Raw genomic sequence first — 24862 nt, 5'->3', positions numbered from 1 at the left:
GTCACGATTGTGAGGAATCATCCGTTTACATATTTGTGGAGTCTGAAATTTAATGCCAGTGAACTGATCAGTGGTTGTTTTCTAGAGCCCCCCCAACAATCAGAAGATCCCCTCTGAGCAAGCCCTTGGCGACAGTGGGGAGGAAAAACTCCCTTTAATAGGAAGAAACCTCCAGCAGAACCAGGCTCAGGAAGGGGCAGCCATCTGCTGCGGCCGGTTGGGGGGTGCGTGATGGAAAAGTGGAATGATTTCCTTCTACAGGGCTGTAGAAGGTTCTTAATCCATCAGCAGGACCAGTATCTGCTCCTTAGTGCAAGAAGGAACAGGATGAGCACTGCCAGAGCTACAAAATGACCTCCAGCAGCCACTGCTGTGAATATCTCTGCCCAAACAACCAGAAACAGACTTCATGAGGGTGCCCTGAGGGAGGCTCCTGGTACTCTGCCCGGGGGCTTGTGGCAAGAGTATGCAGGCAGTTCCTGGAGGATGAAAGAATTGATACCATAGAGCGGACCCCACGCTTGCCTGACCTAAATCCAATAGAACACCTCTGGGACATTATGTTTCAGTCCATCAGATGTCACCAGGTTGCACCTCAGACTGTCCAGGAACTTAGTGATCCCCCCCCGACACCATCTGTCATCTCACTGGGAGCAAAATAAAGTTTGCTGTATCAAAACTGAAACTATTGTTTTTATGCCATGAAATGTTATCCTTGTCCTTTAACAGAGATCTCACAGTAAATGTTATTTTATAAAGACATGAAGGTGTTTCAGTGTGCAGATAAAAACGTGTTCCTACCACTTTAGAATGATTCTGATTCACTGCGTGTGGTGGTGATACAATCTGATTGAACATGCTGTATGAAGGAATTACATCTGTGGAGACTACACAGCTGAACCAGAGACAAATATGAACCTGCATGTGAGAATAAGAATTTATTCATAATAAAAAAAAAAGATCACAATGAACATCTACACAAAAGTAGTGAAATCAACACTGCTGTTTGGAATAAAGTAGAACACAATCATCACTTACTAGCTGCTTTAGGCGAGTGCTGTACCATGATGAAGCTGGAGGAAATGAAGGAGTTCACATTTACACTGTGGCAAAGAATCCTGAGCCCCACATACAATCAGCAGTACACTGGGATGACTTGGTAAACATTCAGACTACACAGACTCTGATGATGCTCCATTTCAGGTCATTTAGGCACTCTTTGTCCAGTTGTAACAAGACAAGATGGAGAAATGCTCAAAGTCTGTACAAAACTGCTTTAATTCAATGACAAATTAATTCAAGTCAATCACAAATGACAGATGCACAAAAAAAAAAAAAAGAAAAATGAAGGACAGAGACACTGAGGCCCTGCTCTCTCTGTGGTTCATTTAAGGATAATTAAAATGTATTTAAACCTGCTCATTTCCCATTAATGTTGCAGCCCTGTGTTGTGCCAATTTTGCATTATGTTGTAGAGGTTCAGGGTAACAAGGAGTTGCCACACTAAACTGTAAATCTAGGCAGCCTGTCCAGCTTCAGAGAAGTCAGAAAACCATACCCTTCACTGAACGCACCATGAAAACTGCCCGGCAAGCAGTAACTGTGCCTCTGAATACAACTGAGTCACTGAGAGGCAAAGCTGTAAAGAGCCAGCGGTTAGTGTAACTCCTCGTTTCCCAGAATCTCTACAACAGATGTAGAGTTCAAAGACCCACACTGTAGGGAAACACATCAGGTAGAAATAAACTGGAATCATCCTTAAATATGAACACTGATGAATTTCCTTCTTCATTTGTATGAGTTTTTCTGTTGACATGGGTTAAATGCCAATGATGGAGGTTTGAGGAGGACTCTAGTGTAGCAGCTGGGCTGGGTGGGCTTGTAGTCTTTTGAGCATTTATTTGTAGCATTTGTAGCTCTGACATACTCGTAGTCTGTCCATCCATCACTGTGGGTGAAGCTCAGTGGAGGTGACTCTCAGCTGCCTCCAGCTCCACTAAGCCCCTGATCGAGTCTGTACACAAAATCAGGGGGACTGGCTCAGAAACCCATTCCACCCCCCATTCCTCCCATTCCCCCCATGCCCCCCATGCCTCCTGGCATATCCTTCTCCTCCTTGGGTAACTCTGTGACAACAGCCTCAGCAGTGGACAGCAGAGATGCTACTCCTGCAGCATCCATCAGTGCTGTCCTCACCACCTGCAGAGGAAGGAAGTAAAAAAAAAAAAAAAATGAAGCTCCTTGATAATCTGTCATGGATGTGTGATTTGTCTGGGATGTGGCTAGTTCCTGGTACAGTGTAGCCCGGTTTATGGCTATGTGATTCAAGTGCACATTATTCAGTTGGGAGCATTGTTCCAATCTTTATGCCCAAGTGCCCTGCCTCAGTGCCTCATGAGTTACAATAACCTGTGGAAGCTTACAAATAGGAGTCCATTAGCTGCCAACATGAAAGACGACAAACTCCAGACATGCACACACAGATGTGGGTTTTGCTGTTGACAACTGCAGCAATCAACATGCTAATGTTGGCCAGCCAGCTGCTAAATAACTTCAGCTAATGTGGTCCATGATTCTAACCTGTGTGTACAACAGTACTGATTTTCATGGCTGCTCACCAGCCTTTTCTGTAAAGAAACTAATGTTGCTAGTTTTGCTTGTATTCAATTTGATAAGATAACCCCTCCGCAAACAAAAACAGTGCAGCAACGCCACTGATGGCATCATTAAGTCCATCACATTCTATAGGCTGGAAAGAGGATGTGCAAAGCCATGAGGATGGATAGCCATCAGCCAAGAACCTACAGTTTCAAAAGGGTACAAGCTGCAGGACGAGCTAGATTAACTAATTACTGAAGTAAGAAGTCGAGAGAAAAGCAAGCACCAAAAATCTGCCTTGTGAGTGAGCGTCTGGTCAGCTGTACCTTGGTGGGGTCAATGATGCCCTTCTCCACCATGTTGACGAACTCTCCCTGCATGGCATCGTAGCCGATTTCAGCTGATGCCTGCAGGATCTTCTCCACTATTAGTGAGCCCTCCACGCCTGCGTTCTTGGCAATGGTCATGGCAGGAATACGGAGCGCCCGTCTGATGATGTCCACACCTGTTTAGATTGAGGGGCTCATTAAAACTGAAGCATGTCTGTAAACCTTTTGGCTTCACTGAAACTTAACCAAGTGCGGGTACTGTGAAGAGGGCAGGAAATATTGAGAGAAGGGTTCGTTTAATGCGAAAAGCATTACTCTTCATTTCAGGCACGTTCAGCCTCCGTTTAAGGCTTCAGCCTTCATCTCAAGCGTTTTAATAGAGGTATTAAACAGTTGTACTTTTTTCCTCTTTAATTTGTTGAAATCGTAGGCAATGTGTTTACCCTAAGGTATTTTGTATTATATAATTCTATATTATTATATTGTTATATTGCATTATATAGCCTATAAAATATGCCTGCCCTGAACAATAAAGAAATATCTGTTTAACTTCGAGTGTTTCTTTTCCTTGTTTGCAGCTGCTTACTAACAATCATGAATTAGGATACGGGCCTAATGTGTGAAGAAATTATCATGAAATAGATTGCTTTAACATATTTCGCTTTTAAAATGGAGTTGAGTAAAATGTATATTTTTTAGGCTATAAGGATTGGCCAGTTTTTCAATAGACGATTCACAGCGAACCTACTTTAACCCTCAGACACGGTGTTATAAATTTGCTGTTGCCAGAATGGCAATGACCAAGTCGTAGTGCATTACTCAAGGCCCTGTGTTATGCCATATTATAGTGTAGTACGGTAGTTAACTTTTCAATGACTATTACAGCGTTCCACTGGTGGAGATATAGCACAACAGATGTCGCCACGACAGCGTGGCTGAGCCTTTATCAATGCTGTGGAGATGAACCGTATTGTTTTGCACCAGCAGTTGTAAAATATCTTGGTATAATTCCATGTACAATGGAGGAATATTCGAATTATATTTGTTAAGGGAGTGTTGAGGAACGATACAACACCGCATAGCTCGAGCACTCGAATGTCCAGATGTAGGTTTTATTGCGTTAATCAAGCCGACGTTGCCCCTACTGGGCATAACAGGACATAGCTGGAAAGCTACCTCTACAATATCACAATAGGTTAAGGCCGACACAGGCTACAGAAGGCCTAATTAAAATAAAAAAATAAATAAACTTTTTCCCGGATTCCCGGGAAATATCTTACCGATCTTCTGGTCATTGTTGGCCAGTTTGAGGGTGTCGAGAGAAGGGATGCAGCGCAGCAGGGCACAACCTCCTCCAGGAACAATACCCTCCTCAACAGCTGCCCTGGTGGCATTCAGAGCATCTGTCACACGGTCCTTCTTCTCATTCACCTCCACGTCGCTTGTTCCTCCCCCCTGAACCAGAGCAAAGGTGTGACGACTTTGTTTCTCTACAGGGAAAACCTGCTGATCAACAAACAGTGCTGCGTCCAACCTTGAGCACGGCCACTCCATCCGAAAGCTTCGCCAGCCTCTCGTTGAGCTTCTCCTTCTCGTAGTCACTGGTGGTGTGCTCCAGCTGTTCGGCAATCTCTGCCGCCCGTTTCTCAATTTCAGCTGCGCTGCCTCCTCCCTTCAGCAGCAGTGTGTCGTCTTTGGTGATCTGCACCTCACCGATTTTGCCGAAGTCGTGAGCCTGGATGTCCTCGAGAGCCAGGCCCAGTGCCTCGTCCCCGAAGACCTACAGATAGACAAAGCAAGAGACTGAGATGAAGGTCCAGATTCTAAGAGATTTAGTACACAGCTGCTCAAGACTGATGAGAACCTACAGTTCCCCCGGTGGTGACGGCCATATCCTTTAGCTGGTTCTTCCTGTTGTCACCAAAGCCTGGGGCTTTAACTGCTACCACCTGAAGCCCAACCTTCAGCCTGAAAAGAAAAGAAAAAAAAAGTTTTAAAAAGGTAATTACTACATTTCCAAGATGCTGTCAAGACAGTGCCCAAGATGCATTTTAGCTGGTGCGAGGTGGGGGTGGGAGGTGCAATCACAACAGACCTGTTGAGAACCAATGTGCTCAGAGCCTCTCCATCCACATCCTCTGCCACAATAACCAGAGGCTTGCGGTGCTGGTTGGCAATTTCCAGAGCTGGCACAATACTCTGAACGCTGGAGATCTTCTTCTCACTCAGCAACAGGTAGGCATCCTGGAACTCACACTTCTGGCCTGGTAGGAACAGAAAAAAAAAAAAAAAAGAGATCACATTCTCAACTTAATGTGTTACAAAACCTGCTACACTTCAAGCCACATTTTAAGTTCAGCATCCACACGACGCATGATTCACACATGTCTGAAAGCGTGTTTCAGTGTCCTTTACTTCAGTTATCTCTAAAGATGATATCTGGGATCCAAGTGAAGCTACTGTCACGCATCATGTATTCAACAAATCAAACACTTTCATCACTACCCATGTTTATAGTCAGTTATTCAAACAATGTTAGTTCAAACACTTCCACAAGCAGGGGCCAACATTTTCTCAGTCAGCATGTGTGTGTCTGTCTCCGGATGGACGGATGGACTGATGGAGACACACACACACACACACACAGCTGTTGAACTTTAAATGTGTTTTTAGCCAAAATCTCATTGCCTCAGGGGACTCTACCTTCTTCAGATTACTGTTGTAAATAAAACTGTTCATATTGACTTCCCTGGACTCACTGCACCATCTTGTGGTACAAACCAGTATTACATGAAAGGACTCCCTAATCTGCCTCAACCTTGTTTTTGTTTGTTTGTTTGTTTGTTTTTTTAAAAACAAATTTATAATAAGTACCTTTAAAAAGAGACAAAAACCTCTAATACAAAAAAAAAAAAAAATTACATTGGAAATTCAAGTCATGCAATTACCAAGAGCCAAACGACAACAAGTAAAGAGAATCAACAGTCTAGTTTTGGTTGGTTTGTTGCTCCTCTGGGCTCTTTTCCATGCCTTTCACTGTAATTGGTCTTTCCATAATCAGTCCACACCTGGGGCCTAGCAGTAAATAAAGTACTAAATACTTTTAGTGAGTAGTAGTAACGCACAGTAATGCACAGCTGAAGCTGGTGGGAACAGCCTTACCTTTGGCAGTGTTGATGAAGTAAGGTGAGATGTAACCACGGTCAAACTTCATACCCTCAATGATCTCCAGCTCATCATGCAGGGTCTTCCCATCCTGACACATGAAATCAAATATTTACAAACTTCCCTCAAAAACCAGTCTGTAAATCTTCACTGAATTGATAACTGAGCCCCTCTCCTCCAGCTGGAAGCAAGTGCTGAAACCAACCTTGACAGTGATGACTCCGTTGCGGCCAACTTTCTTCATGGCATTAGAAATGATGTTACCAACCTCCACATCTCCATTGGCTGAGATCGTAGCAACCTGAGAGAGCAGATTCATCATTAAAGCTGAAATCACAGGTGACTTTTAGGCCTCCTGGGGGGTGGGGACAGCAGAAAAAGGTGAACATTTACATACCTGTGCGATCTCCTCAGGGGTTGTGACGGGCTTTGAAAGCTTCTTCAGCTCGTTGATGATTGCTTCTACAGCCATCATGACGCCGCGGCGGATTTCCACGGGGTTGGCGCCTTTGCTGATGTTGTCGAAACCTTCCTTGGCAATGGCACGGGCCAGCACGGTAGCGGTGGTCGTGCCGTCGCCGGCCTCCTCATTGGTGTTGTTGGCCACATCTTGCACCAGCTTGGCACCGATGTTTTTGTATTTGTCCTTCAGGTCAATGCTCTTTGCCACCGTCACACCATCCTTGGTGACTTTTGGACTGCCCCAGCTCTGCTCAATGATGACAGTGCGACCCTGAAACGAGGCAAAGTTGTGAGGCTCTGCACAAGTGTGTTTCACAAAGCTAATCAGGCGCTCTTCACAGCCATTTTTTAAGGCTCTGTTATTTGTTGCCTTGTTGGCATCGTTTTCAAGGAGGTGTGGAACCTGGCTGATGAAGGGCCTAGGATGGCAAATCTGCTTTATTAGTCAAAATACATAAATTCTTGGGCAGAAATGAAGTGATAACCAACTTTATAAGTTGGGATATTTTCCTGTGTCTGCCTGTGGAGGGCAGTGTTGCCCTTTATGAATGGCATACCTGGCTGTAAACACTGTAGTCCCACCCACCTGCTATTCAAACTTCTGTGTTTGAGTGCCAGCCAATCAGAGCAAAGTTGGCTTAAGGTGAGGGGGCAGGCACTAAAACCACTTGTCTCAGACACCATGAAGTGAGGGGCAGCACCAACATTCAGTAGAGGATAAAAAAGGATCAATGGAAGGAATTGGAAACTATTCAATTCAATTCAATTTTATTTATATAGCGCCAAATCACAACAAACTGTCGCCTCAAGGCGCTTTGTAAACTAGGCATTTTAAATTTTCAGTTTCCTTTATTTGTGTTCTGTCTCTTGCTCACATACATGCTTCGTGCATTAGAACTTGTTTCATATGTAAATGTTCCCTTTTGAAATATTTAAGACCATTTCTATTCGTCATCTTTTGCTGCTTTTAATGTTAAACAATGTGATTTTGAGATGAGCTCTAAACCTTTTTATACATTAAGACTTGTTAGGATTTCTTTCTAACAATACAAGCTCTTAGACTTGTATTTCTTCTGAGCTGAAATACTCAGTCTTCAAAACGGGTGTTACCTTTGGGCCCATGGTGACGGCCACGGCGTCAGCCAGCAGGTCCACTCCCTGCAGCATGAGGGCACGAGCATCAGCCCCAAACTTCACATCCTTGGCGTAGGCTCGTGTGAGGTGGGGAGCCAGCGCCCGGCTCACAGGCCTCACCTGCCTCATGACTGTGGCTAAACGAAACATGTCTGTGGGAGGAAAACACAGGTAACGATCACTGTGAGCATGCAGAATCTCAGTTACGCCTCTTTAAATGCCCCTGACCTGATGCTAATAACTACAACCCAGTGGCCACAAGTGACATGAAACTTGTGAATGAATGAACAAACATGGTCAGGTGTACTAAAAAAAAAAAAAAAAAGGTTCAGGTTACACAACAAGGGAGCCAGAGCCCTCTGACTTATTAATCTGTAAGTTTGTTGGTTTTAAGTGTTAATATTGTTTCTGGTCTGAGCGGTGCATTTAAAGATTTTTATTACCAGCTGATCAATACTTACAATGAGAGCCAAGCTGTCTCAAAATATGTCAAATAAATGCTTGGAAGTCAAAGATGTTCCAGTAATGTACACAGAAAAAAGTATAAGAACCTGGAACATTCTAGAAAGGTGCCATTATTAAAAAAATGGTGATAGTGCCATCCTGTTACAGTCTGACAGTGACATCAGTCACATCTGATTAGCTAACAGCAGTCATCTTAAGGCACGTTTTAGAAAGCTAGTAAAACAAGAGTCTGGTAAACATCACTGACTTACATATGATCTCATTTTTAAAAATGAAATGTCAGATTCTGGACTATTGCAAGAATAATAAGCTATCAAGATAATTTAATGTGTGCAGCAGGAAATGTGTGACAGCATTTCTGAGAAAGAACAGTTACAACCACTGAATTGTAACCACAGGTTAATCCATGTGTTTAATATATCAAGTCTTACACGTGTACACCAAATCAGTAAACGCTGACTTTTACTAACTACACCAGTAGACTAACCCCATTTATTCCCATTTCTGTTGTCTTCACTTGAAGATCAGCAGTGTTAAAAACTACCGAGTGACCCATACCTACAGGAAATTCAGCTGTCCAATGACTCAAGTGCAACTACTTCGACCTATCGGATAACTGATTAATTGTTAAAACAAATTCCTTCTTAGCAAATGTAAATGTTTAAGACTCCGATCGCTAATTCTGTGTGCATTAACCGGGACTGGATTAAGAAAGCACCCCACGCGTGCGCTCTTCAGGTCGCGCGTCACAAGGTCAAACTTGTAAAAGCACGTGTGGCAGCGGCTCTCCATCCCTGCTCCGCTCACGGTCCGTCAGGCTGACGGGAAGCTGTTTTAAATCACTCGCTTTCTTTCCGTCACCCCACGCGTCCAAAGCACCTGCATCGGTCACGACAGCAGACCGTTGCGATCATCACGGAGCGCACAGAGACAGCCGGCCTGTTAGTTAAAGTCTGTGGTCACAGTTTTACTTGCACGCCCTTGTAGACAGACAGGAAAAAAAATGTGTTAGCTCGGCGCTATCAAAGTCCAGCCTCCTGGCTGGCTGGCGCAGAATCTACTCTTAAAAGAGCTAGCGTGGGTCAGAAGTATTCCGTCTGTAACGTAAACTGCGCAGCGTCAAATATTTGCAGCTGAATATCCACGCTTACCTGAGAGTCGAGCTAAAAGACAGCAGCTGCTACAATGTCCGCCAGACGGAATGATATAATGACTAGAAGCAAGAACACCCGTGAGGAGCTCCGCAGACAGGACTGCACATGGCCTATCACATCCGGGTTATGTACCGGCCCGCCCAGACTCTGTATAAACCATAACTGCCTCATATAAATGCTTCTGTTTGACATTTCTAATTAAACACGCTCATACTATTACCGTAATTACAGTTATAGATAAGATAAAGTAACACTCGTGTACACACTTGTTTGATTAGAATAGATATCTTTAAAATGAATACATCAATGCTGGTTCCCGGGCAGACGCTTCCAGAATTTTCTCGTGTGCCATTGGAGGAAAAAAACAAAGGTCAAAGTTGAGATTGTGCAACATTGCCTCACTTCCAAGTGTGTGAATGAAAGAAATGCGACTAAAACACTGTTAGAAATTCGCCCTTACATATTTGCTTTTTGCCGAATGACGTGTGTGTGTTAGAAAATATACTTTGACATCGGCCTCTGGTGTACTAGAACTTTCCACCGCGCCTGTCAAGTCCAGGGCAGGTTAGTGCGCATGTGCATTCTGGATATTTCCTCACGTGGAGATATCCTTCAGCGTGTCAGATCCACGCTCACCGAGGAATCGGGGTGCAGCTTCACGCCGGCTCTCAGACATGGTAAGAGGCTTCGCTTAAACAACAACCATGCAAACAAGCAGAAAACCAGCGCTCATTATCAGTGAGCTCGCTGAGTGAGAGGCGCGCTCTTTGCGCTGCTTCAGTCATTTTTCCAGCTTTAGTTTCGCTTCATCTGGTTAAGTTATCCTCAGCAGCTAGCATCGTGTTAGCTAACTTAAACATCCAGTGACAAGGTCACTCAGAGAAGGAGGCGAGAGGGGACTGAATCACACGCGTGCTCATCTTAATGATAGTCCAGAAAACTCAAACCATGTGAGGGGCCATTAAAGTTATAACAGCGCTGAACGTGCAGGTGCGCTATGAGCTCACTGTTAGCTTATGCAAAAAGGTAAATAATTGCATTTACCTAAGCCCTTCATTCATTCCCACGCGAGCAGCTGCGAGTTTGAGTTTACTGTCGAGCTCAAGGGCACAAACCGCCAGCCATGTGATCCGGAGAGGAGCAGCAGCAGCCCCATTGTTCCTGCTGAGCTGCTCCTGGATGCAGGGCAGCAGCAGTTTAGTTTGGTTGAAAATAGCTTTTTATAGGAGTTTTGTGCTGGGTGTAGTGATGAATGCACTTAGGACAAATATGAAGTACCAAAGTACCTGTCAGCTTCATACTTTGTTCTCCACTATGAGGGAAATGGAGTGATTTTCTTTTTTTTTTTTTTTTTTAACTCCAGTCAATTCCTTTGAAAGCTGATTGGTTTAGAGAGATACTTGGCTCTAAACTTTTGGTTTAGCAAATGTTTCGTCATCACTGTGTGCCATCACACATTTTATCACAAGTAAAGGGAATGCAAATATTTAACTAATAATATGTTTAAATTTGCAAAAATCATTATTTAGACTGTCCAATTTCAGAGGAGGTTACTGGTAAAATTAGGTCTCCCCACTGCTCAGCCACCTTGAAACACTATGGGGTACTTAGTTGGGTGGATATTTTGAAGCCTTATGGAAGCTAGTTTTCTAATTCATTGTAATGAGGGTAAAAAGTGCACTTACATAATTTTTAGTAAAATCTGATTTTATTTTTTTTTAAAGCAAATTTTGCTTACTTTAGCTCAAAGTACAGTTTAATAAGCGAAATTTCCCCCAGAAGTTCTATTTCTAATGCTGTTTGCTGTTACACACTAGATTTCACGTCAGGACATGTTTGGTTTTTTTTTTTTGAGTGTTGTGCTTCACTCTAATCTTTCTGTTCATAATAAGAAATATTATATTACCAGCTTAGAAGTAAAAGCTGGTAATGTTAAATTGAACATGTATAAGTTCAATTTAACATTGCGTTTGGGGTTAATTTAAGCTGGTACACGGTGCTTTAAAAAGTACAGCTGTGGCCTCTGAAATGACGTGAAGTAGAACCTGTCAGCCAAAACTAGATCCTTAAGTAGCTTGATACTCTGTTTGGATTTAGATACTTGGCATCATTCTTATTTATTATTTTTTGGTCATTTCTCAAGTAAAACCTGGGAAAATGCAGAATATTTCCACATTTACTGGAGTTAGGGTTTTTACCATGTCAGCCTTCCTAACAGGTCATACGCCAGTCAAAATCAGAAGCTGCAGTATACTGATGATGAGCTTATATGACTTGTTGAGAGAACTGGCTTATCTGGCCTTCATTTTATCTCTTAGATCTGAGTCCAGGGCTGACTGATGTTGGTTAGTTTGTTTTATCAGTGGAGAGGTGACGAGTCCTTGCCCTGGTCTGCCTCAGACCCTGAGCTGCAGCTCCTCCTCTTCTCCCCAGTCATCAAACTGGGACCAGTCCCACTCCATCACCTTCACAAACAACCTTTACTCAAGGTCACTCATGCAGTTGCTGCTTTAAAAAGGGCCTATCTTGCTCATTTTCAACTTGTAAACTTTATATTTTTATTCATGAATTACTTTAAAGTAACTTATGATATTTCATAGTTCTAAAAAAAAAAAAAAGAAAATTATTGCCCCTCAGTTCATCCTCTGTTTAAAACAAGAAGCCCAGTTGCCTTTTTTTTTCTCCCCAAGCTCCAGAGATTCCCCTTTAAATGTTACAAAGCTGCGGTCCTCCCTCGTGTCTTCAGTCTGAAATCATGCGATAAATGAGGACAAGTTGATTTTTAGTTTTGCAGTAACTGATTGACAAAGGCTTCCTCTGTCACTGACCTTCACCCTCCCCTCCTCTAACTCAAACCGTGCAGCTTAATAATCATTCCTGCTTTATAACCAGCGTGGTTTTGTATTCAATTACAATGTAACCATCAGCATGTGAAACACTGAATCTAGCTGAATAAACGTTTGCATTCTAAAAGCTTTGCAGCAAATCAGTGAAGGCTCGGAAATGCTGCACAACCTAAAATAAGTGAAAGGAATGAGTCTTACACAAGAGAGCCAGCTTAAAAGCTTTAGAGCAGAACTTCAGAGATTTATTTATTTTTTTAACTTTTTAATTGATGAACGGATCACGTAACTCATATGATAATAAATATGTGTGATAGTGGTATCAGTATTTCCTGTCCCTGTGTGGTCACTTGCAGGCCTTCAGAAAATTCCTTCCGCTTTTTGACCGGGTGCTCGTGGAGCGCTTCACAGCAGAGACGGTAACAAAGGGGGGCATCATGCTGCCAGAGAAGTCTCAAGGCAAAGTGCTGCAGGCCACAGTGGTGGCAGTCGGACCAGGCTCCATCAACCAGGTAAGCATAACAGGCATAGCTGCTACAAGGAGTCTGTGTTTGTGTGTCCGACCACTACCACACACACACACACACGTGCAAAAACATGAGTCAGTGTGTGATGCTTTAGATGACTTTTACTTTGAAAAGACTGGGACTTGTACAGAGTTGTTGCTCATCCTACCGAGCCTCTGATTGGTTAGGTTGATGCATGACTCGTGAGAAATGATAATTGGTTGGTTTAGACATATAGCAGGACCAGAGCCATTAAGTAATTTTCCCTTATGCCATTTTAATTTCAAGTGATAGAATGATTGTTTTTTTGGTTTTTTTAATTTTATACACACAGCACTCATCCCATATTTCTGTACACACAGTTGTTCCTGCAAGAAATGGAACTGTACAAAATAAAGTCTGGTTTTGGTTGTTTTACAACTCGAGGACCTGCACTCTTCAGAAAGTGTAGCCTGTTCTACTGGTCACAGGAACAAAGGTGCTAAATATGATACATTAAGAGAGAAAAAATTGGGACCTCACTAATTTCTAAACCCTGGTGACTGGATCAGGTTAGCTGTGCTAACATAGTCACAATTTCTGGTTGGCCCTAAGGTACCATCTAAAAACACATCTGCATCTTGAAATGTCAGGATCTGAGCAAGCTGAGCGTCATGTAGGCATCCAGATCTGTATTTTCTTGTAAATGATATAGTTGAAATTAAAATACAGCTTTCTATGTACATATAAAAGGCACTTTAACAAATGTGGTGTTTGGCTGTTGGCGTAACGTCCTGATATTTAATTTTTTTTCAGAAGGGGAACCTTCAGCCGGTGAGCGTGAAGGTTGGAGAGAAAGTTCTCCTGCCAGAGTACGGCGGGACTAAAGTCATTTTGGATGACAAGGTACAGCATAATTTCAGCACTGAATGTGTCCACACATTTGTACCATCATTAGTTTAATTTCTTGCTTTCTTATTTTTTCCTGTAGGACTATTTCCTGTTCCGTGATGCAGATATCCTCGGTAAATATGTCGAATGAGTCTTCGGTCTTCATGTAAAGTCCCTGGAGAGTAGAAATTGACTTCATTCATGTCTGGCTTTTCTTTTTTGTGTTCCTGTAAATAATTCTAATCATGTTTTGTTACAATAATAAAAGTGAAGACTCATTGTTGGGTTTTTTTTCTTTGCCAAGCTACACCTCCACCTCAGGATCTTGCTGACGGACACATGAGCAGTGCTGATTAGATTTATTTGTTCAAATAAAGCATAAAATACAGTTAAAAATGTGAGTACAAAAAAATGTAAATGTTTTCTAATAATCCATGTGTTGGTACAGTGGTTAGCACTGCTGCCTCACAGTGAGGAGGTCCTGGGTTTGAATCCACTATGTGACCTTTCTGTGTGCAGTTTGCATGTTTTCCCTGTGTCTGTGTAGGTTATCTTCACAGCTTCCTCCCACAGTCCATAGACATGCAATTAGTGGGGTTAGGTTAATTGGTTCTAAATAGTAAGTGTGAATGTAGACTGTTGGCCCTGCGACAGGCTGGTGACCTATCTGGGGAAAATCCTGCCTCTTGCCCAGTGACAGCTGGGATAAGCTCCAGCTCCATCAGCTGCACACCACCTGAAACATCTGCTTAGATCTTGTTCAATTCATTTGACTAAACACACAAAATGAAGATAAACTGATCACAGCCTGGAAAAAACAAATTGTGACTTATTTCTAAGTCATCATTTTCTCCATGCTGCTACACAAGCTTACGGTTCCCCCACCTGCCAAATCCGACTTTAACCCCTGCCTCTAGCTAAGCAACCCATGAAACTACAGTAACACGTAAAACTAAGGAAACACTAGTAAATAAACTCGCCTCTAAACTATAGGAATACCTGCAACTAAAATGGCAACTATCGTGCTGAAACCAATCACAGCAACACCTCTCTGTACAAAAAAAACTGCATAAACGGGCGTTTCTCGTAATCCAGCCTGTGGGACAGTGTACCCAGATTTCATGATCAGCTGTAAAAACATCCTGTGTTTGTCAGTTTGTTTCTTTGTGTCTCCATGAAGTTGGGCTGTATCTTTCTCACCATTTTAAGCGGAGCTCTTGCAGATCGTAAGAGCTGAATAAATAGTGCACTGTCACTGATAGAGGGCTCCTTACATAAGAGTGAAGTTTGAGCTGCCTCTTTGTGTTCCCGTATCCGCTCAGTGACTACAACACCGCGGCTGACGAACATCCGGGTATTCTGTCGAGATGGTCATGGCGGAGGGTACTGCAGTTCTCAGGAGGAATCGGCCTGGAACCAAGGCAAAGGTAAGCGCTACACTCCAGAGTCTCTCCAGCTCGACTACAAGAACCCCTCTCCGCGGCCGGGGAAACTATCTGCGAAGTTGTACAGTTTTATCGTCCTTATTTTCGCGACAACTTTGTTGCAGACCGCGTAAAGGAAGGGCCTGACCTGGAAATGGCCAGCTAGCTAACATTAGCGGTTGCTCCGTCTAGTTCCTGGAATAACATTAACGAGTCTTGGTCCTCCTTCTTTCTTCGTGAAAAACCATTCGGCTGAGCAATTCGTGTACCAGTATGATGATATGTATTTTTTTTACACGGTGCCGCCATACACACTGTCGAAGAAAAGTATTCATTTCGCTGTAGCTTTGCAGGAAGTAGTCATATCCCAACAGACCACTAGTAGTTAGCTTGCTAGCCAGCTGCATTCGTATCTCTAGGTAATGTAGACAAACTGGGGCTGTTAACTCTAGCACTAACATGTTCACCTCCAGCAAACTTTACTAGTCACAGACAGTTTGCCGTCTTGTATTATTTTCCTCCATTCATATTTGTCATATGTCATATCAGGAAATACTGCCAGGATCGGCTATTTATTGTCACTTTACGTCAAATGACGGTCACATTTGGTTAAGTTGTGATGCACCATCAGCTCTGAACACGGAGTGCACACTAAAACTGTCCCTCATTGTGCAGGATTTCTACAACTGGCCGGATGAATCGTTTGAGGAGATGGACAGCACCCTGGCTGTTCAACAGGTGGGCTAACGTGTGTGTGTGTGTGTGTGTGTTCCACGCCCAGTTTTAGACTGAGTGCTTGGTGTTGCTGTCTTATCGCTTTAGCTGAAAGCTGCTCAAATCAGCGAGTGATTTGACTTTAGAGAGCCGCCATGTTGTTGTCACGTAAAATCAGAGTAAAGACTGAACCCAACAGGTAGTGCGAAGGAAAACAGACTCATAAATGCTGAAAAAACATCTGAGTGACCCACAATAAGATCAGCAGCACGATACGATACAGAGAGAGAAGCTAAATAACCAGGCAAAGTGTGTTGTTAGGAGAAGCTGGTCCATATGAACACACAGAATGGTCACTGTGTTTTTAGGAGCCATCAATGCTCTCGTTCCCCGATATTTTCTGTTTGTGGTGAGCACCTACACATCAAACAAGAATTATAAATGGCTTCAAGCTCGCCATGTAGCTACAGACAAAGTGACTGCCACATCTTAGGTGTGTAACATAGCAACAGCCCTACAACTTGTAATTTACAACAGTTAAATGTGTTATAATTATAACTTGCCATAATGGGACTGCCGCAATCATGCAAACATATTTTCCAAAATGTCACTGCTTCCAATCTGGAAAGTGCACAAAGCTCGCTCCAATCCATAAAGGTGTGTTGTCTTTTTACAGTTGTCTTTTCAACAATGTCCTCGTCTTTTGAGCTTTGGGCTGTTTGTTGGGGTGTTTTGTTTGTCACTTGAGTGTTCCTTTACATTTTATTATTTTCTGTCCTCTCACTCACACTCCTAACATACTGGCGTGCCTAGCAGTAGACCAAACATTAGCACACATGCTGTTCCTCCTTTACTGTCTGCTTTGTGCGGCAGCCTAACCTGGCATGGCTCTAACTCTATTCCAGACACATTATTGGTGTTGCACAGGATGGTTCTCATTGTCATTCTACAGTAATTATTTTTATACTTTCATTGACCAGCCCTATTCGGTAGGATAAATGAAGGTGATGGAGATCAGTGTGTAAACTAAGTCAGTCTGTACCAATGTGTGTGTTCTGTCTGTTTCAGTACATTCAGCAGAACATCCGGTCAGATTGCTCCAATATTGACAAAATCCTGGAACCTCCGGAGGGCCAGGATGAGGGGGTGTGGAAGTATGAGCACCTCAGGTAATGTATGCATTTTCCATACAGGGTCAGAGCTGCAGACAAGTATCAAAATCTCCATTTATATGCTGGTAGGTCTTTCACTGTGTAGCCTAGTTTATGGTTGTTTTCTCAAGCTTCATTTTGTTTCTAAAACATGAAATGTCTTGTATGCTTTGTTATTCTACAGTTGTCATGTCCTGTGCTTATTTTTACTGTGGGTAGTCATAATTTTTTTGTAATGTCTATGAACAAATAAATAAATGCAATTAAGTTGAATTTCATCCAGTAACAAAGAAAAGTGCACATTATTTCTCTGAATGTGTGCTTGTGATTAGGCTTGGTAATTAAGACATTGGATGTAATGGATTTACTGCAAGAACAATGAAGGAGATCCTTTTTATTTTATTTAAGTTATGAGTTTGGAGATGGATTTTTTAAAATTTAATTTAATTTTTTTTTACTTCTTTGATCCACCATAGTAAAGAGGCTCAGCAGTCTTTTAGGTTTATTTGGATGGAGACCCCCCCGGAAGAGAAAAAAAAAAGGGGGGGGGGGGGGGTAGTTAGAGCAGGCAGTAACAGGCTGGGGTGAAGGGGGGTTGCAAAGCAAATACACAGCAACTGGAGACAGACTAAAGCAGCTCAGATAGTGCTTTATTTGAGAGAGCCAGTTTAGAGTGTAGTACATTATCATGTGATGTGGGCCGGCAAGGAGATTAGCTGATCTGCTGGGATTTCTGAGCTCGACTGAACAAATGCTACACCCACAAAGACACACCCTCTGGTCCTTTCACAGTAAGAGGGCCTATTGATGCGCTTCTCTACAGGCCGTCTTTTGGCTTTGTTGAAGGTGCAGGAAATATGACCAGAAAAAGTGCTTGGCTGAAGTACTGAAGTTCAGTTGTTTTAGATTTGAGAATAAAGTTTCTTTTTTTGCTTTGAGCAAAAGCAGCAATGCTTTAACAACATGCAGAACATGACAACTGTAGATGCTTTGAACAAAAGCATCGCTAATATGAGAAGGTGCAGTATAGATGAGCTCTACTTGCTTGGAACGTCTAGTTTAAATCCAGTGACAGTTTGATTAAAACCTGGCCGTGGAAGCAGAAATCGTTTGATCGGAGGATATTTTATTTTAACTATTCTTGAATCCTTTTGCAGGCAGTTCTGCCTGGAGCTGAATGGGCTAGCTGTAAAACTGCAGGTAAGTATATTTATATGTTTTTTTTTTTTTTGCAAAATAATCATTGGCACAAAAGTCATCAGCATGTAGATTTGAGCGTTACCTAATTTATTACACTTTGTAAACCAGGATTATTTTTCTCCTAGTGCAAAAGAATATCAGATGGGTAGTTAGTCTAGTAAAGGTGTAGAAGTCCATTTGCATTTTCAGCTGCAGTGATGTTTGTCCTTTGGCCTGCAGAGTGAGTGCCATCCAGACACCTGCACCCAGATGACGGCCACAGAGCAGTGGATCTTTTTATGTGCTGCCCACAAGACACCCAAAGAGGTGAGTCGAAGCTCACAGCTGGCATTCATGCTTTCAAGCAGCTGCTCTCACATTGATGGGTTTGTGTGTTTTGTGCTGCTGCTGCATCTATAGTGCCCTGCCATCGATTACACCAGGCACACGCTGGACGGAGCTGCCTGTCTTCTTAATAGCAACAAATACTTCCCCAGCAGGTCAGTCGTTTTCCTTTTTAAACCACATTTATTTTCTCTTGGTAGACTAGTATCAAATCAAAGGTCTTTCTCATAAGAGAAGTGTTGTCATGAGTCTGCGGCTTTGAATCGACTTTGAGCTCATTGTTTAGCTGCTCAGTTAAACAAACCAGACTGTTTCGGTTGACTCTTAATACCCTCAAGACATCATTTTTATTAGGCAGCTGATTTCAGTATCTAAGCTCTAAAGATCTTCGTCTTTTGAGCAGCGAAATGCAAAGTGTAAATCAGTAGTCAACAAGTGAAATCAAGCGTGACACTGAATGAATGCTCATGTGACCAATCAGTCAGGTTTCACATGTCTAATGGCTCAAGTGCAGAAAGGCTGGTGCAGTTTAATAAGAGCTCTGCAGTATGTCACAGCTTTATGAAAATTTAAGGTTAGAATATATTGATTTGATTCAGCTTACTGATAAAATGATTTCTACAGAGATCTTTGAGCTTTGTTTCTTTTTTGAAGGCTTTTTAAAGGTTAGACTTTTAACAGCTGTATTACTATAAATTGCTGTTTTACTTTGTTTAGTCCATAAAATAGTAAAATCGTTCTGTTCTGGGACCCAAAACACATCCATGACTTGATTACATGATACACAGAATGAAAGGTTGGAGCTGGGGTGGTGGTGGTGGTGGTGGTGGTTTGTAAATCGGCTTGTAAAGCACATTTAATAAGGTGACCTAGATGAGGTTTGTCAGTTGGGATGTTGATGTTGGGATATCTAGGAGGGAAGAGATTCCACAAACTGACTTGTTGCAGTGGTGGTGTCCTATTACAGGACCACACTTGAATTCAGTGAGTTCTTCATTCTTTCGCAAATGTCTTTAAAGGCAGACTACATGGCTAGCTGGTTAATTTTTTTTATATACCTAATAATATAATGGCCCAACACCTTTGTCCACAGGTGTTTAAAGTATCAGCTCAGCTGATCTGCCAGCAGTGCCACTCTTGCTACTTTCCCACCGCCGAGGAGCCGGTTCGCATGCCAGTGCTCGTGCTGTTCCCAATGAACCGGCGAAACGCTTAATAAGGGGCCCACGTTTCCACCGCGTTTCTGTGAACTGCTCCTTTACATATGAGTGTGGGCGGGTTCTCGTCTGGACACGGAAGCCGTGGGACGTGGGAGAACACGCTCCCCTTTCTTACGTTTTACGTTTTACAGTCCAAACCAAACGACTGCAGCATCTGTGTGCAGCACAGAGGGAAACACAGAGAGCGATTAGAGCAAGACTACAAGTACGCACTTTGTGTCCTTTTATCTGTGATATGAACTGATACAAAGCAGCAAGTTCAGCCTTAGAGCCCAACCTAATTCACAGCCGTGAAAATCGCTTCGCTTTTCTCATGTAATACACATGTAATATGGTAGAAAACTTGATGTTGAGACGGGGCCGGAGTTGAACCTGTTTTTTGGCCGAGCACCGAGTGCTTCCGCAGTGGAAAACCCGCCTAACGTTTCAAATAAAGGCACCGGCACTGGAACCCTGTTGGTGGGAAAGAGGCTTCTGTGGCCTGCCTGAACTAATGCTGTAGTTTGTTTTTTTTCTTCATTTCCTGTGGTGAAAGATATATAATGGTTGGCACCAACACGGTGGGCCTTTTTACACCAGTAGATATTAAATGGAGCTTTTCCAGCAGACATTTGGGCTCATCATAGAGGGAATGCAGATGTGTAACTGATCACAGGAAAAACAGTTTGATCCAGTGTGGCTCCCTGTTGCTGTGAGCTGGGACACTAAATTACTGCTGATTTGTGTCTACAGGGTGAGCATCAAGGAATCATCAGTGGCCAAGCTGGGCTCTGTCTGTCGTCGCATCTATAGGATATTCTCTCATGCTTACTTCCATCATCGCCAGATATTTGATAAGTATGAGGTTGGTGTTGGTTACCTTTTCTTCCCATTTCTGTATAGTTTTCTGAAGGTACATTTATTCTCAAATTAGATATTCCTTTCTGACATATATATTTTTTCTTTTTTTTAACATACTGTTATAGTAACAATAAGAAGCTGGGCTTCTGCTTTACAGATTGCTATTACAGAAACCTAATTTGGTCATAAGGTCTGTTACATTCCTTACACATCTTAATCTGCAGTATTTTTAGTACATTCATTATTGGATTTAAGTAAACTTGCTCTGTGCAGGTGGGTTGTTTCTTTTGCTAAGGCCTGAATGGATTTTAAGAGAAACTAAAAAGTGAGACGTTCAGAATCCATTGACATTAGCAAAAATGCTAATGAACAGTCACTGAGCACCTTGCCTCGGTGTTTCTCTTCCACTCTGAGTGCAACAGCAAACTACACTTTCTAACAGAAGCTTAGAAATAATCCATTAATCACAGCCATAAACCAACAACTAACTCCAACACAAACTCCACATCAGCACAACAAAACAAACCTTTAGTAGTTTGCTCGCAACACTGATGAGGAAGCAAGCTAAGGTTAGCCAGCTAGCTGCTGTGTTGGGTATTTTTTTATTTGTCTTATTTATTTAAAGAGGACAGTGCATATTAATGAACATTTAAACAATGTAAAATATGCCAGATTATAGCCATAGGCTAATTTTCATCTGCAGTCCTCCTGGCAAGTTGGTGTCGCCATAGTTTAAAACACACACAACAATAAAAATATATTTCAAAAATGCATGTACAGCTAGAATAACAAAACAGTACACAACATACTCAAGGTGCTTCTGTGAATTGCACGCTGCCCTAACTTCTAATCACTGTAATGATTACAGTTTTGACCTTCTAGCAACCACTTCTGCAGATGCTTCACGAAAGTGTTGCTAGATCCTGTATGTTCACTGGTATTGTGTTACATGTTTGACTCGCTCCATAAGAAAATGGTATCAAGCAGTTTGTTCACTATAGCGGGTAAGCTAGCATTAGCTAGAAGAAAGCCAGTTTATACAAGTCAACAATGTCTGAACAAATAAGAGGTTGACTTGTTATCGTCAGCAGGACAGTCGATTCAGGGAAGGTTGTTTGTTTTGTACCTGCATTCTGCTTGAAGGCCAGCAGATGGCAATAGTTAAGTTTTAACTTAAAGATCACAAAAATAAATAAAAATAAATTTAAAAAATGAGCATTTAAGGTTTGTACAGTTGTCATTTCATTGTCTTGTTCTCCTCCTCTTCATCTGCCTCATCTACCACTGCCTTCTCTCTTCACCTCATCTACTTCCTGCTCACCTCAAGTGTCATGTCCTGAACTGAAGTCAGGGCTCTAACAGAAAGTGTACATATTAATTACTGATATTGTCAGTTATTGTCAGCAGATCAGATATGTGACCCTCCCGTCTCTGGACAGCTGACAATGAGCCGGCTAAACAGCAACAGCTGGTTATAAGCTAACATGCCAGCTAATGTTAAGCTCAAGTGTCCTAAAAATCACACTCTGTGATAAATAGTTTCAAGTATGTTAAAATAGTGTGTACAAAAATGTTTTTATACAACAAACAGATGTTTTGAAGGAGGACCCCGGGAAAAACCAGCTGAGTGAATGATGGTCTGTCCTGTATTGGAAAAGCCTAAAAGAGCAAGAAAGATGTTCTGTGGGGGTGAATGTGAATTAGCCTGCCTTTATCCTCACTATTTTTTTGGGGGGGGGGGTTCTGGGCTGATTGTCTTCAGCTATGTTACTTGCACAGGATAAAACTCCTGCATTACTCCCATTGAGATTGAGACCATAAACTCAGCAGGAACGTGTCTACTAAAGGGCCGTTTCCCATGGATTCAGTACTGTTTGACTACTTTTTGAACCAGAGGGTTCACCCTTTGCTGGAAGCTAAGGGGTGAAGCTAAATCCGTCTTTTGCACACAGTCTATGGTCAGTCTGTAGTGGGAGTAGGTAGTTTGGTCAGAAGATAATGACTGTTTTATTGATGAGCTAATGGTCCAACCCACAAATCCTCTGGGTTTCACAGTCAGATCCACTTCTCCCGCCACCTCAGCCTGCTTTTACTTGGCTTTTATTCTCCAAATTCTGATGGGCAAACAAATCATTAATTTCATTCTTTTTATGGTATAACTTAGACCACCAAAATATGCAGTGTACCCAAAGCATGTCCTAATTGTCAACCAGTAACAACCAGCCAATAATGCTTTATGTGCAGCAGAAAGTTTGGACATCACTGTTTTGTTTTTAGTTAATTAGAGAGTGCTAGATGTTAGTCTGTGGAAAAAAAGCTTCAGCTTATCGCTGTGATGAGATTTCCTTAAATCAACTATTTAAGTGTAATCTTGCCACAGAAACACTTCACACTGTCCAGCTTTGACTGCACATTTCCAGCAGCAGACTCACTATGTTCTGTTTGTGTAACTGTTTCCAGACTCTTATCAGAACACTGAACTGAGTGTTTCTTCATTGTTACGTGTGTTTGTGTGCAGAATGAAACGTTCCTGTGTCACCGGTTCACACGCTTCGTGATGAAGTACAACCTGATGTCCAAGGACAACCTGATCGTGCCCATCCTGGAGGAGGAAGTGCAGAACACCTCTTCAGCTGGGGAGAGTGAAGCCTAAGAGTCAGCAGCTGCTGCTATAAGGGAGACACATGTAAACTTATATTTCCACATTACAGAGGAGATGCATTCATTCTGCATACATACACACAAACACACTACAGTGTATTGAGGGTCCTGTCTAGTAACACTGTCCATGTCCCTCCTCCCCAGTCACCTGTATCTATCTCAAAGGAAGTAAGGGTAAAGATGACCAGGAGCAGAGTTCAGCCATGCCTGCAGGACATAATGATATTTTCTATTTCCACTCTGAGGCTGTGGGTACAGCCCTGCTCTCACACCTCTCCTGTAGGGAAACCCTGTTCCTAACCCCACATGTCCACAGGATCCAGCTTGCATGCTCACGGCTCCGTGGCTGCTTCCAAGCATGTTGGAAACATTCAGTTTTCCAGCATAAACACATTCATTTAGATGCATTGTGGCTGTACTTGAATTCAACAACCCTCGGTGCCTCTTTCTGTCATCACTCGCTCATTAATGTAGGCCGTCTCAGATTTTTCCTCCTCATAGATAGAATAAAGGGATTTTTTTTTTTTAAGCACACATAAGCTCCTACAATTCTGTTCTAGGTGAGAGCAAATAAAGGAACGTTAAAAACTGTGCCATGTAAATGAGGACGACTTTAACAGTTAACCTTGGAAGCTTAAATACTGACAGGGAACTACAACTTGAGAGGCTTTGTCCTCCAAATGTTCCTACAGGAGCTTGGAGAAAATGTTTGTAAACTAATAATAGGCTGAAGTCCTCAGATGGCCCAGTGATGTTCAGGCATTAAGAGAGGAAGACAGTTTGATCGACAGTGAGGTCTACCTTAAAGCTTGCAGCCGGCCTTCTGTATTGTTGGCTAATGTTTGCAAGTCTTAAAACTGCTCTGGACTCCTTTTTATTTCCCTAGAAAGTTCCTAGACATTTTGATGAAACCTTTTATTGTCTAACTCTATAACATAGCACGAAGTAAGCTGTTCTGGCAGGCGTTCATCCATCCATCCTCAGCAGTGACGGAGCCGTGACGCCATGCTGCCGCCCCCTGGACGTTGCGGGTTAATCTTCCTCAGGCAGCTGGGTTTGCAGAAGCCTCTGTAACTATGGTGACCTGTATTGTTGACAAAGGCCCACACTGACAGCTCTCCCTTCTGTGTATATAACCCCTCTCCCACTCCTCCCCATTTAAATTTACTGTCATGTTTTCTGTGCTTCACTTTTCTCCTGTCTGCTTCTGTTTCTTTTGCTTGTATTGCCTGCCAGCCCGGTTTGGGGGTGTCCCATGAGATGGATCACTAAATTAGCCTGCTGACTTAATGCTATTAAAACACAACGTAAGTGTGCGGCTCATGTGGTAGTGAACAAAGAAAACCGTAATTTCTTAGCTCTTTATGTGTATTAGCAGTCAGATATTCTCTCTTTGGCCTTTGACATGTGTTTAGGAAGGCTTTTTGGCTAACTCTGATCCTGCTTTGTGACATGTCCCCACTTAAATACTGTGCCTGATATTCCCGTTTCCTGCAGCAGAGCCACTTTTTGCTGCTGTAAGCAGTCAGTGAGTAAATGCACCCAGGAAGGAGAGAACATCAGCCACATTTACATGTCAGAGCACAACCTTCTTTTACCCTTTCCCTCATTAAGTTATTTTGTGGGAGGAGTCTTATCCAACCCACTTTTTTTTTTTTTTTTAATGGACTAAAAGTTTTGTTACTGTTGACATTTTCATGTCTGTTAATAATAAAAAAAAATATATATTATTCAGACATTTGTGTGGTCATGTGGTTATTCAGTGATGCAGCTGTGTTATAAACACCTACAAAAAAAGCGAC

The 24862-nt window shown here is 42.5% G+C and overlaps 2 protein-coding genes across 5 annotated transcripts; one reads left to right on the top strand and one right to left on the bottom strand.

Moving 5' to 3' along the window:
- Positions 1–901: 901 nt before the first annotated feature.
- Positions 902–9441, bottom strand: hspd1 (heat shock 60 protein 1). The gene is made up of 11 exons (XM_030757736.1): positions 9305–9441; positions 7665–7840; positions 6490–6825; positions 6298–6393; positions 6090–6183; positions 5023–5191; positions 4796–4895; positions 4462–4707; positions 4208–4382; positions 2925–3103; positions 902–2199 (listed from the first exon to the last, which is right to left on the bottom strand). Exons 2-11 carry the CDS (start codon positions 7836–7838, stop codon positions 2041–2043), a joined length of 1728 nt encoding a protein of 575 aa, XP_030613596.1. The 5' UTR covers positions 7839–7840; positions 9305–9441; the 3' UTR covers positions 902–2040.
- A 273-nt stretch (positions 9442–9714) lies between these two features.
- LOC115800402 (MOB-like protein phocein) lies at positions 9715–24744 on the top strand. 4 transcript variants are annotated; one of them, XM_030757741.1, is made up of 9 exons: positions 9715–9984; positions 12507–12662; positions 15626–15688; positions 16733–16833; positions 17973–18015; positions 18235–18321; positions 18415–18494; positions 20292–20403; positions 22918–24742. In XM_030757741.1, the coding sequence occupies exons 1-9, from the start codon at positions 9982–9984 to the stop codon at positions 23050–23052; spliced, it is 780 nt and encodes a 259-aa protein (XP_030613601.1). In that variant the 5' UTR covers positions 9715–9981; the 3' UTR covers positions 23053–24742. The 4 variants fall into 4 exon arrangements, with proteins under 4 accessions (XP_030613601.1, XP_030613600.1, XP_030613599.1 ...); XM_030757739.1 differs by lacking the exons at positions 9715–9984; positions 12507–12662 and adding an exon at positions 14717–14953 and having other exon boundaries at positions 22918–23085; positions 23205–24744; XM_030757738.1 differs by lacking the exons at positions 9715–9984; positions 12507–12662 and adding an exon at positions 14721–14953 and having other exon boundaries at positions 22918–24743.
- The last annotated feature ends 118 nt before the right edge of the window (positions 24745–24862 follow it).

Source organism: Archocentrus centrarchus, chromosome 21 (genome assembly GCF_007364275.1).
Source record: "Archocentrus centrarchus isolate MPI-CPG fArcCen1 chromosome 21, fArcCen1, whole genome shotgun sequence".
Taxonomy (NCBI): Eukaryota; Metazoa; Chordata; class Actinopteri; order Cichliformes; family Cichlidae; genus Archocentrus; species Archocentrus centrarchus.
This window is presented reverse-complemented; position numbering and strand designations above follow the sequence as displayed.

Bases quoted from the DNA above. Each gene is read 5' to 3' on its own strand.
- hspd1 (XM_030757736.1), bottom strand. From the start codon at position 7,838: ATGTTTCGTTTAGCCACAGTCATGAGGCAGGTGAGGCCTGTGAGCCGG. The intron at 6,826-7,664 runs GTAACACCCGTT...GCCTCGTTTCAG, and splicing joins CCGTCACCATGGGCCCAAAG to GGTCGCACTGTCATCATTGA. The intron at 4,383-4,461 runs GTTGGACGCAGC...GCTCTGGTTCAG, and splicing joins ATGGAGTGGCCGTGCTCAAG to GGGGGAGGAACAAGCGACGT.
- LOC115800402 (XM_030757741.1), top strand. The intron at 12,663-15,625 runs GTAAGCATAACA...CTCATTGTGCAG, and splicing joins GACCAGGCTCCATCAACCAG to GATTTCTACAACTGGCCGGA. The intron at 15,689-16,732 runs GTGGGCTAACGT...TGTCTGTTTCAG, and splicing joins GCACCCTGGCTGTTCAACAG to TACATTCAGCAGAACATCCG.